Raw genomic sequence first — 21554 nt, forward strand, 5'->3', positions numbered from 1 at the left:
TGATCCCAACAAAGATAAAATTAATCCTTATTGGAGGCAAAACAATCCTTTTGGGTTTAACATTTAAATGATTTTTTCTTACAGTTAAGTATGGAGATCCAGATTATGGGAAGACTCCTTATTCAGAAAACCCCAGGCTCCGAGCATTCTCAATAACAGGTCCTTTACCTGTTTTGGATTTGTAGTGGCATAAAAATCAGTTGGTGAGAACACAGTGCGCTATGTTTTCACTCTTTCGATAACATAACATAAATTCAAATGTACCTAAGGACAATTTTGCACTAGGAAATGCTGCTTTTTTAATAGCTGCTTGAAAACAAGGCGCCAAAACAGCCGCTTATAGAGACTAAATCAGCTGACAAGTGCTTGTGTTTGCAACCCATAGATATGTAAGGAGTTCCCCTGCAATGAACTCTTTTTTGACTGATTAATAAATATTCCCCTTTGTGTAAAACTATACAGATGTCTCTTAATATATAATACAGGTATGGGATCCCTTATCCGGAAACCCATTATCCAGACAGTTCCGAATCTCCAGGCCATCTCCCATAGACTCCATTATAAGCAAATAATTCTAACTTTTAAAAATGATTTCCCTTTTCTCTGTAATTATAAAACAGTAACTTCTATTTGATCCCAACTAAGATGTAATTAATCCTTATTGGAGGCAAAACAATCCTGTTGGGTTTACTGAAAAGTTAAATGATTTTTCGCAGACTTAAGTTATGGAGATCTAAATTACGGAAAGATCCCTTATCCGGAATACCCCAGGTCCCGAGCATTCTGGATAAAAGGTCCCATACCTGTAATATAATTCCTGAATTTAAAATACCCCAACTCCAGAGGAATGCCAGGCCAGGGTTAGAAGAAAGCAACTAGAGTCGCAGGGGGGGGGGTGCCAAGAACATGCCACCACCACTGATTCTACTTTTTCTCGTCCTTTAAAAAAAAAAAAAAAAAAAAATGTATGGAAAGCCACTGAGTGCATTGCTGTCACAGCCTGGAGTAGCTGCATCACACAGGGCAACCCTGGTCTGCCCCAAAACCTCTACAATGGTGAACAAATTGTTTACAAATTTTTTTTGAAAAGGTTAAAGTAGATTGTCACATACCACAGGAGAGAGAGGAGAATTGTTGGTGATAGGCCCAGACTGGCAGTCTGTGGCAGAGGGGCTACTGTAAGATGCCATAGACAGTTAGTCACTGTCACTATTTAGTGGGCTGGTGAGGGGCTGTTTGTGCCTCTGTGTAATAGAAATGCCAGAATCTGTTTTGAATCCCAGTCAGGTGATGGTCACATTTTCCTGGTATATACTGAAAAATGCTTACAAACACCTGGTGAAATAACTGTTCAAGTTGCATGTATAAAAATATAATAGATAAGGGGCTTCCGTTCTGATTTCAGCCAATTTATAAATAAGATGTATGTGGATGCCTGCTCCCCTCCCTGGGGACTGGATAGCTCCTTGGCCAAGCAGCCTTTTCAAACAGTTGTTTCTTTATGGAGCAGTGAACAGAGATGAACCTTTTCTTTAATAATTAATGAGTAAACAGTTTGGCTGTTCTGCTATCTCTGAACATTGCTCCTATGATCCTTGTTCAAGTAAGTTCAAGTAAGGGAAGGTCATTTTCATGCAAGAGCATCCGCTAATGAGTCAGGGCTCACTTTTGTCCTGCTGTAATGACACTGCATTTTTTGTGCTTACTCCATTGCAAGCTCTCTGATATTTACGACAGATTTGTTTGAACGTATTCCCCAACTTTGTTTTTTGTAAACTTATTTGGCCCAATTTAATATGGGGGAGCTGCCACACACAATACTAACATCACCATTCCCAATGCCAGGTGTCAGCTGGAATGCTATAAAGCATTTGCTACCATTTGGTACTGGAGCAGGGGAAATGCATCTCTGGAGTGATGAATCACCGATCACCATCTGGTAGTCTAACAGGCGAGTCTTGGTTTGGCCAATGCCAGATGCCACCTTTCAGAACAAATCTGGACTTGGATTTTAAGTACATAGAGGCCCAAACAGCCCCCCCACCGGCCCAATAAATAGTGACTGTCTATGGCATCTTACAGCAATCCCTTTGGCATTTGCCAATATCCACAGATTGCCAGTCAACAATGTCCCTTGCACAAAACAAGGCCCATACAGAATGGGTTTGCCGAGATGGGAGTAGAACATATCGACTGGCCTGCACCAAGCCCTGACCTCAGCCCAACTAAACAGCTGTGGAATCAATTGGAATGGCAATGTGAGCCGGGTCAGAACAACCAACACAAGCCCCCAACCTCACTAATGCTCTTGTTTCTGACAAAAGAGAGGAACAAGTGGCTTCTAGGATGCAAATGTCCCAGGGGCCACTAATTACTGCAGACACCTGGTGACCAAGAGTTTGATCTTGTCCTTTGACACCCCCCGGACTACTTGACCTTGCCCCATACATTTATGCTGTGCCGTAGCACCGTGTCCCACAAATATTCTGCCTGTCCGACCCAGGTATTTTGGTAAAGCGCAAATACTTTTTCAATAAAGTGCATACACAAAATGTACTTTTTTTTTAAAAAAAACCTTTGCTCTCATTAGTACACACACTCACACATTAAACCACTTTGGCCACTGTTAACCTGAAGTTATCCCTGAACCATTGGTGGATAGAGCAGATATAGGAGCTAATAGAACCTCACAGTGAATGTTCATAGAAAAATGTCCTTTTTCCAGTCTTGGATGTAACATCGAAATATCCTAAAATGGGGGTGGTTGTATCATTACTTACCGTCTTAATTACTTCTTTTTGCCTGTTCATATTTTGTTTGCAATATTTAACTTTTGGGGTCTCTGTGTGGCACATTTCTTTTTGTTTTGTAATACTATGCATATCGGACATCAAACAGAATTCAGAAGACCCCTGGCATTCACATTAAGGATGTTTTCTTTTGTACATAAAGATATGCGGGGCATTTGATGCTGGAGAATTCAAGCTTTGAGACACTTTTCAAAACTTTCATCAAAAGTCTAGAAAAGGTTTGCATTTTGTTAGTTTATGGTAAAAAAAACATACTTATTGATTTTGAATTGAAATATACGGTTTCTGGGGTCCTCTTTTATTTGGGGGTCTTATAAAACAGAAATACAGTATTCACCCATTTTAGAATAATCAGATTATGTATATTTTGGCATGGGATTATGGATAAGAATTTATACGATAGATAATGTTATGGGAAATATCATTAAGGGCGAAGACAGACGGAGCTACTTAGTAGCAGCTACTTGTCACGGCTACAAAATGCCAGAAAATACCCTGTCATAGACAATAGAATTGTCTCTGCTAAAACACACGTAAAGACAATTTTCAGTAAATTATCAGCATTGTCTATTTTTGTAGCCGTGACAAGTAGCTGCTAGAAAAACTCTGAATGTCTTTACCCTAAGAAAAAATCCTTACAAAACTCTCCTAAACAAAGCAATTAAAAGCTTATCCAACTCTCAATATAAACTGATCATCATATTCAATTAATAGCAAAATCATGGCGTACTATGAAGTTGGATTTTGCAGTGATAAAAACCAATATAGATAATATTATTGTGATGGAAAAATTATAGTAGGATGGCCTGGCCAAAATCCGCTCCCACTTGACACCCCTTTAAGAAAAGGGAAAGTTGAACCAAGTTATTACACATTATTAGATATTATTTTATTAATTTTGTTTTGATGTTTTTCTTCTATTTTATTTTTTAGTATTGGCTGTTACAATCTTTATTATACAAGGCAATATATGGCCTGATTAAAGCTGCCTATGGACCAAGTCAGCAGCTTATTGCCCATGTGTGGGGCCCTCAGACAGGCCTACTGGACCCATATCTGACCAAAATTTGGCCAGATGTTGATTGGGCAGGTTTAAAATTCCTGTCGGTGAAGTGGTCCTCGTCCTATTGACCTACATCCCGTCATTAAGTTCAATGCTTTTTTTAGATTATTCCTTCTGACATCCAGATGATCAGTTTAAAGAATGGCATGAAAAATTCCAGTTGGGCTGTGGCAAAGCTTTTCTTAAACAGGAAGGGAACAATCCAAGCTGTATATTCACTATGAGATTCCATTCAAACAGAACAGCGCTCCTAACAACAGAAACATCAGTCTCATGTTCAGATAAATGGAGCAGGCTCATGAAAGAAGTTAAAGTGGTTAAAATTTAACCAAGATTGAGATGCACCTCAAGAGGATAGAGAGCAGTGTGGGCGGGGGGCGACTTTTAACCTGCTGATTCATACTGATAGTAGTGCTCCTAATAGTATATAACATTATTATTCCTCAGCACAATCCCAAGGCAGGTGGATCCCGTGAGATTCCGTCTGAGTTACCAGCATGTCTAAAGCTTTGGATTCATATTGTGGCTCTATTTTCTGGGTGAGTTGAGTGCTTAATATTCCTAGTTATTATCATTGTCTATGGCTATAATATGGAAGGTGTTGGTTGGTGAATAAGGTGGTTGTTGCTGGATATAAATGGGATAAACATGCTCATGTGATACTCCCGTTCTTTTTTTAGTACATATAGTGGGTCAATGATCTTTGAGCAGGGTACAATAAATTTAGGCTTGAAGTGTATGAGTGATGTGTATTATGAGAACTTAATAAATCCTGTGTAGGTATTTCACTGCTTAGTTCTATTATCCAGACTCCTTAGGGTGTAGGGGTTAAATATTTCTACCAAAAGACAGATGTAAGATGAAATAATGTATTCAATGGCTCTTGAAAACAATATAAATGTGCTTTTTGGTTAGTTAATTGATCTATTATATGATTAATTTTTGTATTCTGACGGTCTGTCTATAATTATCTGTCTGTCAGATCTGTCTATCATTATCTATACATATATTTATTTATATACATGTGGCTACCCTCAACCTCAGGGCAGGATCATCCTCCAGTCATTAGGAATCATTGTCAGGATGGTTCTAGCCAGGGACCCATGTATCAACATATACCTTTAGGGCTAAGGTCCCACATAGAGATTAGTCACCCCCGATAGATCTCTGCTACAGCGCACAACTAATCTCTCTGTGGGACATTTTCATTTTCCCCCTTGTGTGTTTTTTAATAAGTGAGTATAGTTTTTTTCCCCCTTTGCTTTTATCCCTATCCACCTCAGCTTGCAGTGTTAGCCTTTCTAAACCTTTCAGGCTAGCTGGTCACAACCTTCCTTCTATCACCCCCTTTAGATCTCCTATTATGCTGTAATCCCACAAAAAGTTGTCCAACAGAGCATGTCCCCTTGAATTGCTTGTTGACTGTATAGACTGATACCTCAAATAATGCCAGTATAAGTAGTGCCCCATACTATGCTCAAATAATATATGGTAACATTGAAACAGAAGATCCCATTTAATCTACCCTTTATCTGATTAGCTTCTTGGTATATCTTTATGCAAAACCATGCCTTTTTTCAGTATAGATATATGAAATGTGCTATCAAACATAACAATACAGTGTGTATGGGTCAGTTCAGCAGGGGGTTGCGATATATAGTAACCAGTGGAAGTGAGTACTCCAGTGTAAATAAAGCACAGAATCCTCAGTTCCAATCATGGAATTGTTCAACAGCGATATCAGCACAGTAGTATGATCCCTCACTCAAGTGGCCAAGGTGCAAATGCTCCTAGCCTGTAACTTGTAACCATAACAACGAGTCCTCGTTTTAATACCATGTGTTATTAAAGCCTCACCTTGCAAGAATCTGCGTCAGTTTACTGTTCTTGTAATAACTAGCCCTTATCTTAAAGGGGATGAATTCCCCAGTATTAAAAATGAGCCAAATAAATAGGATTTTGCTTTTTCTTAATTTGTTTATAGAACACCACAAATGGAGAATCAATGCGCTCATGCTGAACTTTTGCAATAGAGAGAGGTAATCATATGGGCCTATGCTTCCTATTAAAGGGACTGTAACACCAAGAGATGATAGTGTTTTATATGCATTGAAATATAATGTACTGTTGCCCTGCACTGGTGCAACTGGTGTGTTTGCCTCAGAAACACTGCTATAGTTTATATAAATAAGCTGCTATATAACAATGTAAGCAGCTATTCAGGCTGAATAAGGCAAAAAAGGCAAAGGTTACACAGCAGATCACAGATAAGCTGTATATTATACAATGTGTTTAGTTGTTTCACAGGAAGTTAAACAGAAATTAAATGCAGTTCATGGCTCTCTGAAGGACTATAAAATGAAAACCTTTTTCATATAAAATATTTGTTGCCAACAAATAGTTAATTCGTAGTTGTTGGTTAAACAGATACAGATTTTATGTGTAACATTACTGCTCCTATAAGCATGTTGGAATAATATGCGTGTGATCAGTCTGAATTCCCAAGAGGAGGAATAATGGCTTGGAACCCAAACTATTCCAGAACAACTTCTGATTAACTCACGTGATGCCAGATATATGCCTGACACTATGATCTAAAAGCAGTTTATATGGTTGATGACCTATACCTCTGAAGAACCTCTTGAGCCAATGTTTGAATCGGAATTATCATGATTACGGAAGAGTTCTGATTGTGAGGTGTTCTACTTGTGAGGTGTCTATCTGCAAAGGCTTTTCCAGTCTTTTCCAGGCCAATTTAAGGCCATTAATGCAGCACAATAGTGTCCCAAGACATGACACATATATGTTATGGACCTTGTTTTATGGCAATATACACTTTAAGTTTGGAGGATATTGAGGATATGTTTCTTCTTTACCCACCTATTTAATGTTTGGACTTGTTTGTCTGTGCACAGCCCTATAATATCAGGTCACACAAACTGGCCACAAGACCAGGCCCTAGGTTAACTTCTTGTAAAAGGATTTTAAGACCACAGAAGGGAGGTGGCACAGTGTCTGTAAAAAACTCTAAAGGGAAGATACATATCTTTCAGAATGCTCTATCAGAGAGGTTCTCAACCTGTGGGTCGCGACCCCTTTGGGGGGTCGAACGACCCTTTCACAGGGATCGCCTAAGACCATCGGAAAACACATATTTCCAATAGTCTTAGGAATAATTTTATGGTTGGGGGTCACCACAATACGAGGAACTGTATTAAAGGGTCGAGAAGGTTGAGAACCATTGCTCTGTCAGACCCAGCACATGAGGAGAATAACACTGTCTGTCTGCAATCAGCAAGTAATAACTAGTGCAGGCGCTTTTAGTGATTCATCACCTGGGGGAGGGGTGCTCTCTGCCAAGGGAGACAGGAAACAGGTCTGTGAGGAGCTTCCTGAGGGAGTTTTGGTGTGGAGACTGGTAGAAAACTGATATATATATGGACTAACTGCCTTAAGCGAGGTTAGGACTTTGCTACATGGAAGCAAGACCTGTGTAGGCAGACTGCCAGTGAACCAGGCTGTTCTAATAAGCTGGCAAAACCTCAGTTGCAAATAAAACAGACGGATTTCTGTTTGAAGTTACACAGGGGGGCCCATTCATCAATGTACGATTGAGTCTGAATACTAAAAATTCGTACTTTTTAAGATCCGAAATTCGGACTTTGATAAATCTAGCCCAGGAGGCCGCTGTCTTTTACTTTAAGAAGTTATTACTAAGGCTACCATTTGAGTGAATTCCGGTTTTAGCCAAACAGATTAAAATGGAGGCAGAATAGAATAAATGCAGAATTTTCATGTCATTTCATGTGACAGATTGTCAAAGAAAATAATTATAAATTCAATGCTTAGGGCCAGATTTATCAAAGTCCGAATTTCAATTAGGAAAAATTCGGATTAAATCCGAAAATTACTGATGTGCGTTAATTGCGCGAAAATTCACATCCTTGTTGTGCAAAAGTATTGTGGTACGATCCGAAAGTTACGAAATTTTCATATCCGAACTCTCGTAAAAGACTTTGAACCTTCAGTGCATGATTTTGGAAGCCTCCCATAAGACTCAATGGCACTCCGCAGCTCCAACCTGGCCCAAGGAAAGTCTCCCATAGGGCTCAATGGCACTCTGCAGCTCCAACCCAGCCCAAGGAAAGTCTCCCATAGGGCTCAATGGCACTCTGCAGCTCCAACCCGGCCCAAGGAAAGTCTCCCATAGGGTCAATGGCACTCTGCAGCTCCAACCTGGCCCAAGGAAAGTCTCCCATAGGGCTCAATGGCACTCTGCAGCTCCAACCTGGCCCAAGGAAAGTATCCCATAGGGCTCAATGGCACTCTGCAGCTCCAACCCGGCCCAAGGAAAGTCTCCCATAGGGCTCAATGGCACTCTGCAGCTCCAACCTGGCCCAAGGAAAGTCTCCCATAGGGCTCAATGGCATTCTGCAGCTCCAACCTGGCCCAAGGAAAGTCTCCCATAGGGCTCAATGGCACTCTGCAGCTCCAACCCGGCCCAAGGTAAGCCTCCCATAGGGCTCAATGGCACTCTGCAGCTCCAACCCGGCCCAAGGTAAGCCTCCCATAGGGCTCAATGGCACTCTGCAGCTCCAACCCGGCCCAAGGAGAGTCTCCCATAGGGCTCAATGGCACTCTGCAGCTCCAACCCGGCCCAAGGAAAGTCTCCCATAGGGCTCAATGGCACTCTGCAGCTCCAACCCGGCCCAAGGAGAGTCTCCCATAGGGCTCAATGGCACTCTGCAGCTCCAACCCGGCACAAGGAAAGTCTCCCATAGGGCTCAATGGCACTCTGCAGCTCCAACCTGGCCCAAGGAAAGTCACAATATCGAAACTTGAATGAATCCGAAACTTTCATACTCGTGACAAATACGATTTTGTCACACAAATTGTTGCGCAAATTAATGACAAAAATCGCAGAGAATATGCACAGTTCTAAAACTTAGAAAAAAATATGACTTTTTAGTATTCGGACTCAATCTTACATTGATGAATGTGCCTCTTAGTATTTACATTACCCACAAATAACCCTTCTAACAGCATTCCCCATTACAATAGAAATGATACAGTCCTGACTGTCAGGAAAGTGTTATTAAATGTGATCAGATTTAAGTTGATTGGAATCCATCAGGATTCCCCTGTTTAAATTTTATTAAACCTCCTCCTGAAGTCTGTGCAACAGTGGTGGTGTTTTTCAGCCATAGAGTTGTACATGAAGTCTACCAGGGGGAGTTTGTCTTATCAGTGGTCAGGCTGATTCTTTGCTGGTTAATAAATTCTTGCTTTTTGATAAATTTCTTTTTGAATAATGGCAATACATGTTCTGTGCACTTCAGGTATTGGACCCCTTATCCAGAAACCCATTATCCAGAAAGTTCCGAATTACGGAAAGGCCATCTCCCATAGACTCTATTTTAATGAAATAATTCACATTTTTAAAAATGGTTTCCTTTTTCTCTGTAATAATAAAACAATACCTTGTACTTGATCCCAACTAAGATATAATGAATCCTTATTTAATTACTGTTTAAATAAATTTCTTAGTAGACTTAAGGTAGGAGGTCCAAATTACAGAAAGACTCCTTATCCGGAATACTCCAGGTCCCGAGCATTCTGGATAATGGGTCCCATACCTGTATTGCAGAATCCTTGGAAATTTATAATAGTAGTCTGGCTACTGCAGAACTATAATACCACACGATCATCATCTTTTCTGTGCATTCATTAAGTTCAGATGATCTTTTGGTATATCATAGTCTTCACCTAATCACTTTGACACATTCTCCATAAGGGTATTGGGATGGGGAAGCCAGACTACAACTCCTAGAATCCCACTGATTGCAGAAGAATGGTGGGTGATGTAGTTCAACAGTATTAGGCTGCTTAGATTAAAAGACATTGTAGTTAAAGTGGGACAACTATAATGAAGCGATTGTTGGACTTTGCTGAGAGCAGGTCACTGGCACTTTTTCTTTATGCAGAAGTAGGGCTAGATTATAATGAAACTTTTAGAGAAATTATGTGCATTATATTCATTAACTATATTTATTAGAGCACAGGGTTAAATTGCACAGGATTGAAGTATTTCTGAAAGTGATGCTCAGATTGTTGGCACTTTTGCACTTTTTGATATTTAGCTAATTAGCTTATTATGGCAAGTGACAGCTAGGTACATAGGAGGTTCTGTGTTTTTATGTCCAAAGGATAAGCCCAAATGTAGGCTACAATTGCTATGCTTGGGCAGAGGGTTTTAGCAGAAAAGGAATCTGCATGAAGTGGTTAAGGAGAAGCCGAATGCTTAGATTCTGTATGTTTCTGTAAACACAAAATAGATGGATCTTGCTCACTAAAAAACCCAAAAAGTGGTATTGCAGTCAAAAGAATCAATGGATTATATGAGACAAACATTCACATTCGGCATAAATCAATGATAATTTCCACATTAATTATATAAATTATAGCGTTAATAGCCTATTGATCGGAATGTTTGTTGGACATAAACCTTTGATCAGTGTCAGACTGCCATGCCCTGGGCCTACTACAGTCACCCCCGTTGCAAACGCTTGCCAGAGTTCGCCAGCTTCCTCCCATCCTGGCACCATGAACACGTTACTCTCTCCCTCCTTACAAGCAGCCGCAATCTGGGGGAGTGCCTGCAGATCCTCACAAGGAGTGGGCTTGGGCTAGTGAGGAGTGGGCTTGGGCTAGTGAGGAGTGGGCTTGGGCTAGTGAGGAGTGGGCTTGAGCTGGTGGGGAGCCTTGGTTGGCAGTGCCCAGAAGGGCCAGGGCACAACAGGCTTTTTCCTGGTTTCCCGCCAGGATTATCTTTGATTTTTATGGTCATATTCTGTTGTTTCAGTAATTGAGGGGGGAGTGCATGATGATGATTCAGTAGTAAATAACACTGTGGTGAGACGGAGAAATGGGAATATTAACTAAATGGTATTTACAACCAGAAATCAAATTTTGCCTAATAAAAGTAATTGTAATTCTAAGCAACTTTCCACTGTTCATTAATTAGAGCATTTCACTGATTGTTCATGTAATTTCTTTCAGAACCAGTATTTGCTTGTCCCTTTCTATTCTCTACCCTAGTGGTTCTGAATTTTCAATCAATGTAGCAAATGTCAGTTGATAAATAGACCTGTTAAAGGAACAGTAACACCAAAAAATGAAAGTGTTTTAAAGTAATTAAAATATAATGTACAGTTGCCCTGCGCTGGTAAAACTGGTAAGTTTGCAGCAGAAACGCTACTATAGTTTATATAAATGAGCTGCTATGTCAACATGGGGGCAGCCATTGAAGCTGGCAAAAAGGAGAAAAGGCACAGGCACATAGCAGATAACAGATAAGCTTTGTAGAATATAATGGGGTTTTATCTGTTATCTGCTGTGTAACCTGTGCCTTTTCTCCTGTAAATGGCTGCCCCCGTGGCTACACAGAAGCTTTATTATATAAACTATAGTAGTCTTTCTGAGGCAAACACACCAGTTGTACCAGTACAGGGCAGCATTATATTATATAGTAATTACTTTTATACACTGGCAGCAAGGTGTTTGCTACATTGTTTCAGCAATGCTGCTTTCGGCAAGCTACAAAAATTTACTGAAAATTTGTAATGAACACTTATTGGAAAGTTGTATAGAATTACATTTTCTTTTAGTTGGAGAGGATGGGGGTGATAATAAACTCATTTGAAATTTTAATGAAAATGTTACAGGAAAGTCATATATATTAATATCAAGGAATTGTAATTATGTTTTTCTAGCTCTGGATGTACCTTCTAGTATACTTATATTTCTGCACATTAAGGGGCAAGTTTATCAAAATGTGAGTTCTGAGCTTAATACATTAAAAACTCATCCATATCCTGTTCATTCCTAAGGGATTTTAAGAAGCGAATTTATCAGTGGGTAAAAGTTAGAGCTCACAAACTGATCAATACACTTCTTAAGATCCCATTGGAATGAAGGGAACATGGGTGAATTTTTTAAGCTCTAAACTCACATTTTGATCAATCTGCCCCTCAGACTCTGTTCCCAATTCAGCATAGAGAAAAGCAAGTGAAAGAATTTGGTAGCTCAGATCTTATGAATGCCATAAACATTGCAATAAAGGAATTAAACACCACTATTTGGGTTCCTTTACGAAAGTCAGGTGTTTATTATGTTATGATGCTTTACTTTTCGATTTTGCATATGTGTTGCCCTTTAATGTGCAAAGCTGAGTGAGCACTAACATTACACAATACATGACTCATTGCAGAATTCGTCGGTCTTGGACAGTGCAGAACCTGACCTTCCCCTGTGCTTTGAACAGACTGTTTTGGTTTGGATTCCTCTTATCTTTTTTTGGCTTTGCGCCCCATGGCAGCTTATTCGCTTGTGTAAACCAGGGGTGGTTAAATCCCGTATAACAAGTCTCTATCTAACAAAGCAGGTAGGTTCCACTCTTCCACTTACAACTACTGATAACCTCTAAAATCACCCTCCTTATGTTATCACCCCAGTTTTATTTCTATACATTTTTAGAACCTTATCCATTTCTCTTTGATATGTTCTAGATGCAACAGGGTTTTCTCTAGCACTGCTTGACTTATTGTATAAACATGGGTTTTTATCCAATTTCCAGCAGTTAGCCCTACCTGTTGTGTAAAGCTACTCATGCATTACAGACTCTGTTTTAGAGATAGCTAAACATATGGCCATAAAGCATTACAGGACTGTTGTAAGGTAAGGAATAAGTTGTCTCAGTCACAAGCTAAAAAACAAACTAGACAATGTGCCCAGTCAAATCAGCTTAGACTCTTCAAATACATGAAAATGTAGTCTACTTTTAAGCTAACTTTTAGTATGTTATAGAATGGCATGTTCAGTTGGTCTTTATTTTGTATTGTTTCAGAATTATTATTATTATTTGCCTTCTGTGAGGCTACAATATTATTGTTATTCTTATTTGTTATTACTTATCTTTGTATTTAGTCCACCAATGCCTAGTTGCTAGCATGGACTGAACCCTAGCAACTAGATAACTGCAGAAATTTCACACTGGAGAGCTGCTGGGCAAAAAATTAAAAATAAAGACCAATTGGAACTTGTCTCTGAATATCACTGTCTACATCATACTAAAAGTAGAGTTTAAGGTGAACTACTCCTTTAAGTCAATCAAACATTTCCAGCATCATTCAGCCAAATATTGCATGCTGTTCTTTTTGATGACTAAATTTGCTTTAAAGGAGAATTCAAGGTAAAAACTAAGTAAGCTTTATCAAAAAGGTCTATGTAAATACAGCCATAAACACTTACAGAACTGTTGCTCTGAGTCTTTGGTGAAAAGAAACACCACATCTCTTTCCATCTGTTCTGTATACATCATCTTCTGGGTCAGACTTCCTGCTCTCAGAAAAATCCTTCAGGGCATGGCAAAGCCTGTTCCATTGCACCTCTCTCCCCCCTCTCTACTCTCTACTCTCTCCCCCTTCCCTCTCTGCTGCAATCTGAGTTCCCTGCCTAAACACTGCTACCTGGATGTGAAGTCAAACCAAGCTAAAATGGCTGCTGCTTTCTTAAACAAACAGGAAGAGTTTCTAGGGCTGTTTACTCAGGTACGTTAAAGCATTCTTCAGAATAAATATAGTGTTCTAGCTTGCACTATTGTGACTAATCTGTTGACAATTTCAGGGAAAGTTGTGCTGACCCCATTAGTCGGGGGTGCAATGAGGATGTGACCACAATATTCTTACTGACAGCAACAAGAGATCCTCTACACTATCCCATTATCAATATATAGGATATTAAGACATTCTATGCATTAAGCTGCCAAGAGATGCCCTCCCCTTTAAGCAAAACAGGGATTGTGTGTCCATATATTGCAATATACTTCAAGCTGGCCAAGCTGCCTTAGTAGCTTTCTTTCTCCTTTCATATGGGCCGATAATAAATGATCAAGTGACTCAGCTGAGAACTTTTTTAAGGTCATCTGAATAAGCCCAATTAATTTAATGCTGCCCTGTGTCGCTGTACCCTTTAATTGTAGCATTTGTCAATAAATGTGATCTGCAGAGTAATGTAAAGTAATGGCTATCTCACAGAAATATATCTGATTTCTCCATGTTTGCCGTTGCAGTGCCTTACATTGCTCCTCTTCTTCACATCAATAGCTGGGATAGGAATTACTGTGGCGGAACATGTTAAAGCCCAGTCCAACTCTACTGAACCCCTCCCTGCCGTCCTCTATGTCAATCCAGCAATCTATGCAGCTACCTGGGTACGTTTACATTTTCACTGAGACATATATCAAAACCATCTCCATGTGGCAAACAGCATTTTACTCTGACACTAAAGCAGTTGCAGTTCATAGCAAACCAATAAAAATATCAATGCATTCTGTTTTTGCAGTTGCTAGTTTTGCTCATTCATCACACCAGGCGTTATTACGCTCGCAAAGATACCGGCATCCTTTTTATCTTTTGGACTTTAAGTGTCATTTGTGGAGTTTTCCCATTTCAGACTTTCATCCGGAAAGCACTAAAGGTCAGTTCTTAAATTACAGTTGTGACCAAAGTAAAATCGTAATAGAAGACCAGGCCTTTCCTTTGTCTCTATTGGTTCTAACAGGAAGTATAATGTGACTTTATTTTCAGTTTCAGAATTTGCCATGTTTAGTGCAAGAAATAACAAAACCATTAGATATGCCTTATACTTTAAACAACAGGCAAAATGCATATTCAGCCCAAGCCCTTTTCATTGCACTAATGCTTATAATGTGGATTAACTGTCCCTTTAAGTCATGGACATCAAGGGGGGCATTTATCAACAAAGGGATTTTTGTGGTTTTAGAGTTTTTTGAAACCACAACTAAACTCATGTCCACAAAAACCATGAATGTCTAGTGATTTATAAAAAGATCTGAATTGAAAAAGCATAAACAAAAAAAGTCTGCGACTTTATCATATTGTTGCACAAATGAAACCATAGAACAAAAAAAGATTTTCCAGTTAGAAAAGAGACTCCTGTAACTGACTTCTAAATGTTCTCAACAGCATTTAGACGGCATCAATTTTCTTTTGAATTTGTTTCAAAATAAATCACCAAAAATATGTGATTTTTTAAGACTAAGGGGCACATTTACTAACCCACGAACGGGCCGAATGCGTCCGATTGCGTTTTTTTCGTAATGATCGGTAATTTTGCGATTTTTTCGTATCTTTTGCGATTTTTTCGTATCTTTTGCGATTTTTTCTGCGTCTTTACGATTTTTGCGTAAAACGTGAGTTTTTCGTAGCCATTACGAAAGTTGCGCAAAGTCGCGATTTTTTCGTAGCGTTAAAACTTGCGCCTTTTAAGTGTTAACGCTACGAAAAAATCGTGACTTTGCTCAACTTTCGTAATGGCTACGAAAAACTCGCGTTTTTACGCAAAAATCGTAACGACGCCGAAAAAATCACAACAAAATACGAAAAAATCGCAAAATTACCGAAAAAGTCGCAAAATGTTCGTTTCCAATCGGAATTTTTCCAATTCGGATTCGAAATCGTGTCTTAGTAAATCAGCCCCTTAATCTCATTTTGGCACAAAAAAATATGAAAGAAAACTTTTGTAAATGGCCCCTCAATAGTGGTGATAACTTTGTTAAAATTAGCGATGGCTGTCCCGTTGCTATGGGTTACCAGAACGAATGCAGTTGCTTAGGCTTTTATTACATTACCCTTATACTATATAGTCTAAATAACTATTATTATACATTTAATATAATTCAGAACATTGCAAGAGTTCAACCTGCAGAATAATTGCTGTGGTTTTTCATAGACACATAAGACTGAGAGTTGTGATGTTTATTATGTATCTCTTTCATTAGGATGATATTCCTGATCTTCCACGGGTCTGTTTGTTTTTCATCTCCTATTCTCTGCAAATTCTTACATTGATCATCTCTGCCATTTCAGAAAAAAATGAAAGTACCAAAGAGGTATGATAAAAGCCAGTTAACCTTTCTTTACAAAGAAATGCATATAATTTCTCCTTCTGTTATTAATATCATTATAATTATAAATATACACTTTGCAGTGTAAGGCAATACAAACACAAGCTATTACAATCTATACCCACAGACAATGAACTAACTGAAGCAAAGCCATCTTGTAGAGTTTGCATAGCGTTTAAGACAATAAAAAGATAGTATAGGTATGGGATCCTTTATCCGGAAGCCTATTATCCAGAAAGTTCTGAATTACAAGGAAGCCATCTACCATAAAAGCAAATAAATGTAAAAATAATTTCCTTTTTCTCTGTAATAATAAAACTGTATGTATGTATGTATGTATATCTTTATTTATAAAGCGCTACTTATGTACGCAGCGCTGTACAGTAGAATACATTAATACAAACAGGGTGTTAATAAGATAATAGATAAATACAAAGTATAATAATAAATACAGATAAATACAGCAGCAATAAGTTAAGAGTCGAGGACACAAGAGGAAGGAGGTCCCTGACCTGTAGAGCTTACAATCTATATGGGAGGGGTAACTAACAGACACAAATAGGCAAATATAAGTGCTGTAGGTCACAGTGGGTGACACTACAATATAAGTGCCACACTACAATATAAGTGCCACACTACAATATAAAGTAGCTCGTACTTGATCATGACTAAGCTGCGTGACTCCATATTGGCGGTAAAACAATCCTTTTGGGTTTATTTAAAGTTTCAATTATTTTTTAGTAGACATTAAGTATGGTGATCCAAATTACAGAAAGATTCCTTATCTGAAAATACCCAGGTCCCAAGCATTTTGGATAATAGATAATACTTGGATTTGCTTACAGTTTGACATTAAGCGACACAGATTGGTTTGTAGCCTTCAGACATTTCTGCAGTTGGCGGATTCCTATCCTGGCTTCTTTTTCAAGACAAAGCAATTCAGTTGGTTTCTTCTAGTCATTTATGATCAGTAGTAAGTAAATTTGTGGATGGGGACAGGAACCTAGTATCCTGATGTTCTAAACAATGTTTTAATTATACAGAATGAAAAAACACCCAATGTGTATGTGTCCTTTGGCTGCCTTGCTTGGAAGCCACAAAATGAGATTTTGTTCAAACAGTTTTGCAGCCATAGACATTGGGCTTCCTATCCATGTGCATTAATCTACTGTTTTAGTGTGCATATGCCGTACTGTTTATTTCTATATATTCCATCACATGTCATGAATGGTTTAATAGTAAGTCTGATTAAGGCTCTGCACCCATAATACTCAGACAAATGTTATGCAGCTCCTGATGGAGCCCTAATATTGGATGTGGTGCCAGCTGTGAATGCATAGAATAAAGCTAATACCAGTTATGCCTTTGAATGGAGTCTGACCAACCACAAGTACTTGCCCTCCTATATCAGCTTCACCATGACTTTCTCATGATTTATATTTCTGTTGTGTTACAGAATCCAGAGCTGACAGCCTCTTTCCTAAGCAGAATAACCTTCAACTGGTACAACAGGTACAACACATTGCCAACAAATATTTCATTTTTCTGTTTTTTAAAGTAAGGACAAGGCTACCTGATACAGTGACTTGAAAGTGACTTATGCACAATGTAGGTGACATCTGTCCAAAAACATTTCCCTTATTAACCATGCCCTTTTTAAGTGATACGTTTTTTCATTAGGTTCAGAAGTGTTGGAGATAAATTTTTATCTCAAATATTATGGTAGATGTTACTCCCTGTGATTCCTTCGCTGCATAACATAGACATAAAGGTCTGATTAGCTCAACAAATCCCTCCATTACTAAAACAAACACATATCTGCTTCCATCTAATGGCAAACAAAACTATTTCCATTTTATATTTAAGTGGTTATATATTAACCTCTAACCTGAATGTGTAAGTCGTGATCATAAATCATTGGCTGTAATAGTAAATACATTTACCTAGTACAGGATAATTGGTCTGAAGGATTGATGTCATCAACTTTCACTGATCTGCCTGGAATTGCTTTTCAGCATTGTTGTCAAAGGATATAAAAAGCCACTAGAGATGGAAGATCTGTGGGAGTTAAATGAGGAAGACAAAACTAAAAATATGTATGAAATATTTGAAAAGCATATGAAACATGATGTGAGAAAAGCAAAGAAGGATCTGGAAAAGCGTAAAAACAAAAGAAAACAGAAGGAGTCTGGAATTGAAATGAATGGAATTAGCAAGGCACAGAGCCAAGACATCCTTGTAATGGTAGCTATCTGCTTGAAACTCTTCTGCTGTGACCAGTTGTATGTTTGGCATTCATTATCCAGTCAGTGAGCATTATTTTGGGTTATCAACCTGAACCATTCAATCAGTTTAGAGCTGCGTTCATGATGACTATTGTATTCCATAGATATCCTGACTTGCACCATGCAGCCACAAATTGCAGTTATTCTGCTTAAAGGAAAGGCTAAATCACAGGGGTGCCAAATGTTAGTCACCCCCTAGTGATTGTAATAGCTTACCTAATACCCCTGGACCAGTGCTCCTGTTAGCAGAAAACGGCCCCAGCCCAGGGTATTTCTGCAGAAGTTCTTCAGTGCAATCTTTCTTCCTCTTCTCTGTTCTTTTTAGTGGGTGCAGGCATGTGCAATAAAGTAAAAGTGCTGGCTTTTCGTTTTTAAGTTCAGCTTTTACTCTACTGCGCATGTACCTGCCGGAATGAAAAGAAGATGGAAGACTTCAAAGAAGATGGCAACAAGGTTCTTTGCAGAAATACCCTGGGGCGGTGCAGTTTTTAGCGAGCACCGGCCCAGGGTATTAGGAAATCAGTAGAGGGTGACCCAGTGATATAAACTTTCCTTCTCCTTTATTAGTAATTCATTCTACATGATACATGCCTGAAATTGTCTGTAAAAGTTCTCATTCCTCCAGGTCGATAGTAATCAGTCAAATCAACTGGACTTGCTGTATGTTTTTGTATCCTCTTTTTGGCTGTTCCCAGAGTGGGATACCAGAATTGAGAACTTTTTCTGTTGCCTATCCTTGCCCTTATTGTGCTGCGAAATCTGTGCTTTGTTTCATAAAAATTCACCACTCTTTCCCACAATGAAATCCAGATGTATGCTGCATGGTACGAGCCCATGCTGGAAGCGCAGGTGGTGTCTATAGTCTCACAGTTTTCTTGTTGTTCTTTCATATTCCTGTACAAGTTGAAGGGGTTTCTTACCAAACTTATTTGCATTTTGTGGACAAACCCTCAAAATATTCATTAACATCGCATTCCTGTCAGCTTTAAACCCAGCAACACATTGTGGCTGAACGACTAGTGTCTTTAAATCTGTTACATTGTTATGAGCTATGTGGGGCTCTGAACAAATGATGATTTTTAAAGGCTCACTTGGACTAAACAAAAACTAAAGGCTTCATTTCTAGGCAGAGATCAGTTGGTTTTGGGTGCAGCCATATAAAGTGTGATCCAAATGCTACAAACACTTCTGCTGGGGGATCTGTGAATTAGTTCAGCCCACATCCTTATACTCCTTCCCCTTTTATACTGTGCATGCCTTCTTATTTGTATTCTAATATTTTGCATAACTTTCAGGAAGAAAAGAAGAAGGAAAAGAAGAAGAAGGAAAAATCCATAGATGGAACTGCTAAAGATTATCCCAAACGCTGGTTAATTAAAACACTCATAAAAACCTTCCCAAGTACTTTATTAACGTCGGCTATCTTTAAGCTTCTGCATGATTTGCTGGCGTTTGTCAGCCCACAGATTTTAAAGTAAGTTGTGTAGCAAATATTTTGTTTACTGTATTATTGAACCATGGTTTAAGCATTTGATCCTAGTGGTTATCTAAAAATAAGTTGAGTATAGTATCTCAGTTCTAGCTCATTCCCCTGCCCACTAGTCAGCTGACAATTCATCCAGAAAGGTTCTGTAGACAATTACTGTATATACTCGAGTATAAGCCTAGTTTTTCAGCACCCAAAATGTGCTGAAAAAAGTCACCCTCGGCTTATACTCGAGTCAGGTGCCATGGGTCCCTCCAGACTAGCACCCTCTGTCTTTTTTGTGCATACCAGACCCTCTAGTGCTCTGGCCAGCTCCCAAATTTATCTTCATCTACCGTTCTCACCTGTCCCATTCTGCACTAGACATTGCACTTTATATTCTATATAATCTATATATAGTTTTGAATGATTTTAGCTGGGTTGCTTATTGAGCTAAGGGGGTAGTACTCTTAAGGTATCATTATTGATACCATATTGTTTTTGTTGACCCTCTTCTCCACTTACAGAGCTAATGTAATGTTTTTCTTTGAAATAAATATTTAAAAACATATACCCCACTGATGCCTCATTTAATGTAATTGTATTGGTATTTAATTTGATTATTGAAACCTAGCAATAGCTGCTGCATTTACCACCCTATAGGCTTATACTCAAGTCAATAAGTTTTTCCAGTTTTGTTAGGTAAAATTAGGTACCTCGGCTTATATTCGGATCGGCTTATACTCGAGTATATACAGCAGGGGTGTCAAACTCAGTCACATAAGGGGGCCGAAATCTAAAACACAGGCTAAGTCGCGGGCCAAATTTTTTATTAATATACTTAGTAAGATACTAAGGGGTATATTTATCACAATGTGTAAAAAGTGGAGTAAGACATTACCGGTGATGTTGCTCATAGCAGCCAATAGATGCTTTGCTACTGTTGAACTCTGATTACTGATTGGATGCCTTGGGCAACATTACTGGTAATGTTCACTCCACTTTTTACACAGCATGATAAATATACCCCTTAGTCTTAGTTACTATGTGAGGAAAATGGAAATTGATCAGGCTGGATGGTCAGACACACTCACCAAGGGCCACATTAAACAGCCAGGTGGGCCGGATTTGGCCCCCGGGCCTTGTGTTTGACATATATGATATACAGTATATTATGAACTGAAAAATCAGAGTTAGTAAACTAACAACTGAGAAACAGTATTACATAAATATTTATTGCAATATCTTATGTATGTATTGAGATGCACAGGAGATAGACATGTTTATGGAAGTAATATATTAATATTTACTTTTTAACAGTCCATTTGAACTGTTTCCTATAAGCATTAGCTTGTTGTTTACTAAAGAAGTTTGAAACCTTCCCCATACATTTCAAAACCTCAAGGTTTAGAAATATCTTGTAACTGTGGAGACCATGAAAGGTGTTTGACTTTTTTACGCTCAATATATGACAGTAAAACTGTACCAAGCAAAAAAAAATAAAAATTCATGCAGATAGAATCCCCTTCGTCCTTAATTTGGATTGGAGTTGGGGCTGTAGCTCATGTTTCTATTTTAAGAAACAGAATTTAGAAAAAGTTCTTGCCAAGGTTATCAATCTCTATGCTAAGTACAATTATGTGACTTTGTGGCAGTCTGAAAAATTAGGTAGACGTATATTTCATTAATTGACTCCTGCTGTTGCTCTTTCCATGCAGGGTAATGGTGACTTTCACGGCTGATCCTTCTCAGCACCAGTGGCAAGGATTTTTCTATGCAGTGTTGCTGTTAGTAACTGCATTGCTACAGTCCTTCTTGCTTCAGCAATATTTTCATGGCTGCTTTGTTCTGGGAATGAGAGTGAGAAGCCTTCTAATGGCGGCAGTATATAAGAAAGTAAGTTTAAAGACATTGTAAACATGGCTGTAACAACAGGACAAGCAAA

General features: G+C 38.7%; 1 protein-coding gene across 1 annotated transcript in view; it reads left to right on the plus strand.

Annotated features, from left to right (window-relative positions):
• Positions 1-4269: 4269 nt before the first annotated feature.
• Positions 4270-21554, plus strand: part of abcc2 (ATP binding cassette subfamily C member 2) — a 44418-nt gene continuing 27133 nt past the window's right edge. Inside the window, exons 1-9 of the mRNA XM_004915869.4 lie at positions 4270-4412; positions 12143-12316; positions 14003-14143; positions 14275-14409; positions 15734-15844; positions 17316-17371; positions 17875-18103; positions 19440-19618; positions 21328-21505. Coding sequence (XP_004915926.1) covers positions 4371-4412; positions 12143-12316; positions 14003-14143; positions 14275-14409; positions 15734-15844; positions 17316-17371; positions 17875-18103; positions 19440-19618; positions 21328-21505 — 1245 coding nt within the window. The 5' untranslated portion in view covers positions 4270-4370. The remainder of the gene's footprint in view (positions 4413-12142; positions 12317-14002; positions 14144-14274; positions 14410-15733; positions 15845-17315; positions 17372-17874; positions 18104-19439; positions 19619-21327; positions 21506-21554) is intronic.

The sequence above is a fragment of the Xenopus tropicalis genome, chromosome 7, assembly GCF_000004195.4.
Source record: "Xenopus tropicalis strain Nigerian chromosome 7, UCB_Xtro_10.0, whole genome shotgun sequence".
NCBI classification, from domain to species: domain Eukaryota; kingdom Metazoa; phylum Chordata; class Amphibia; order Anura; family Pipidae; genus Xenopus; species Xenopus tropicalis.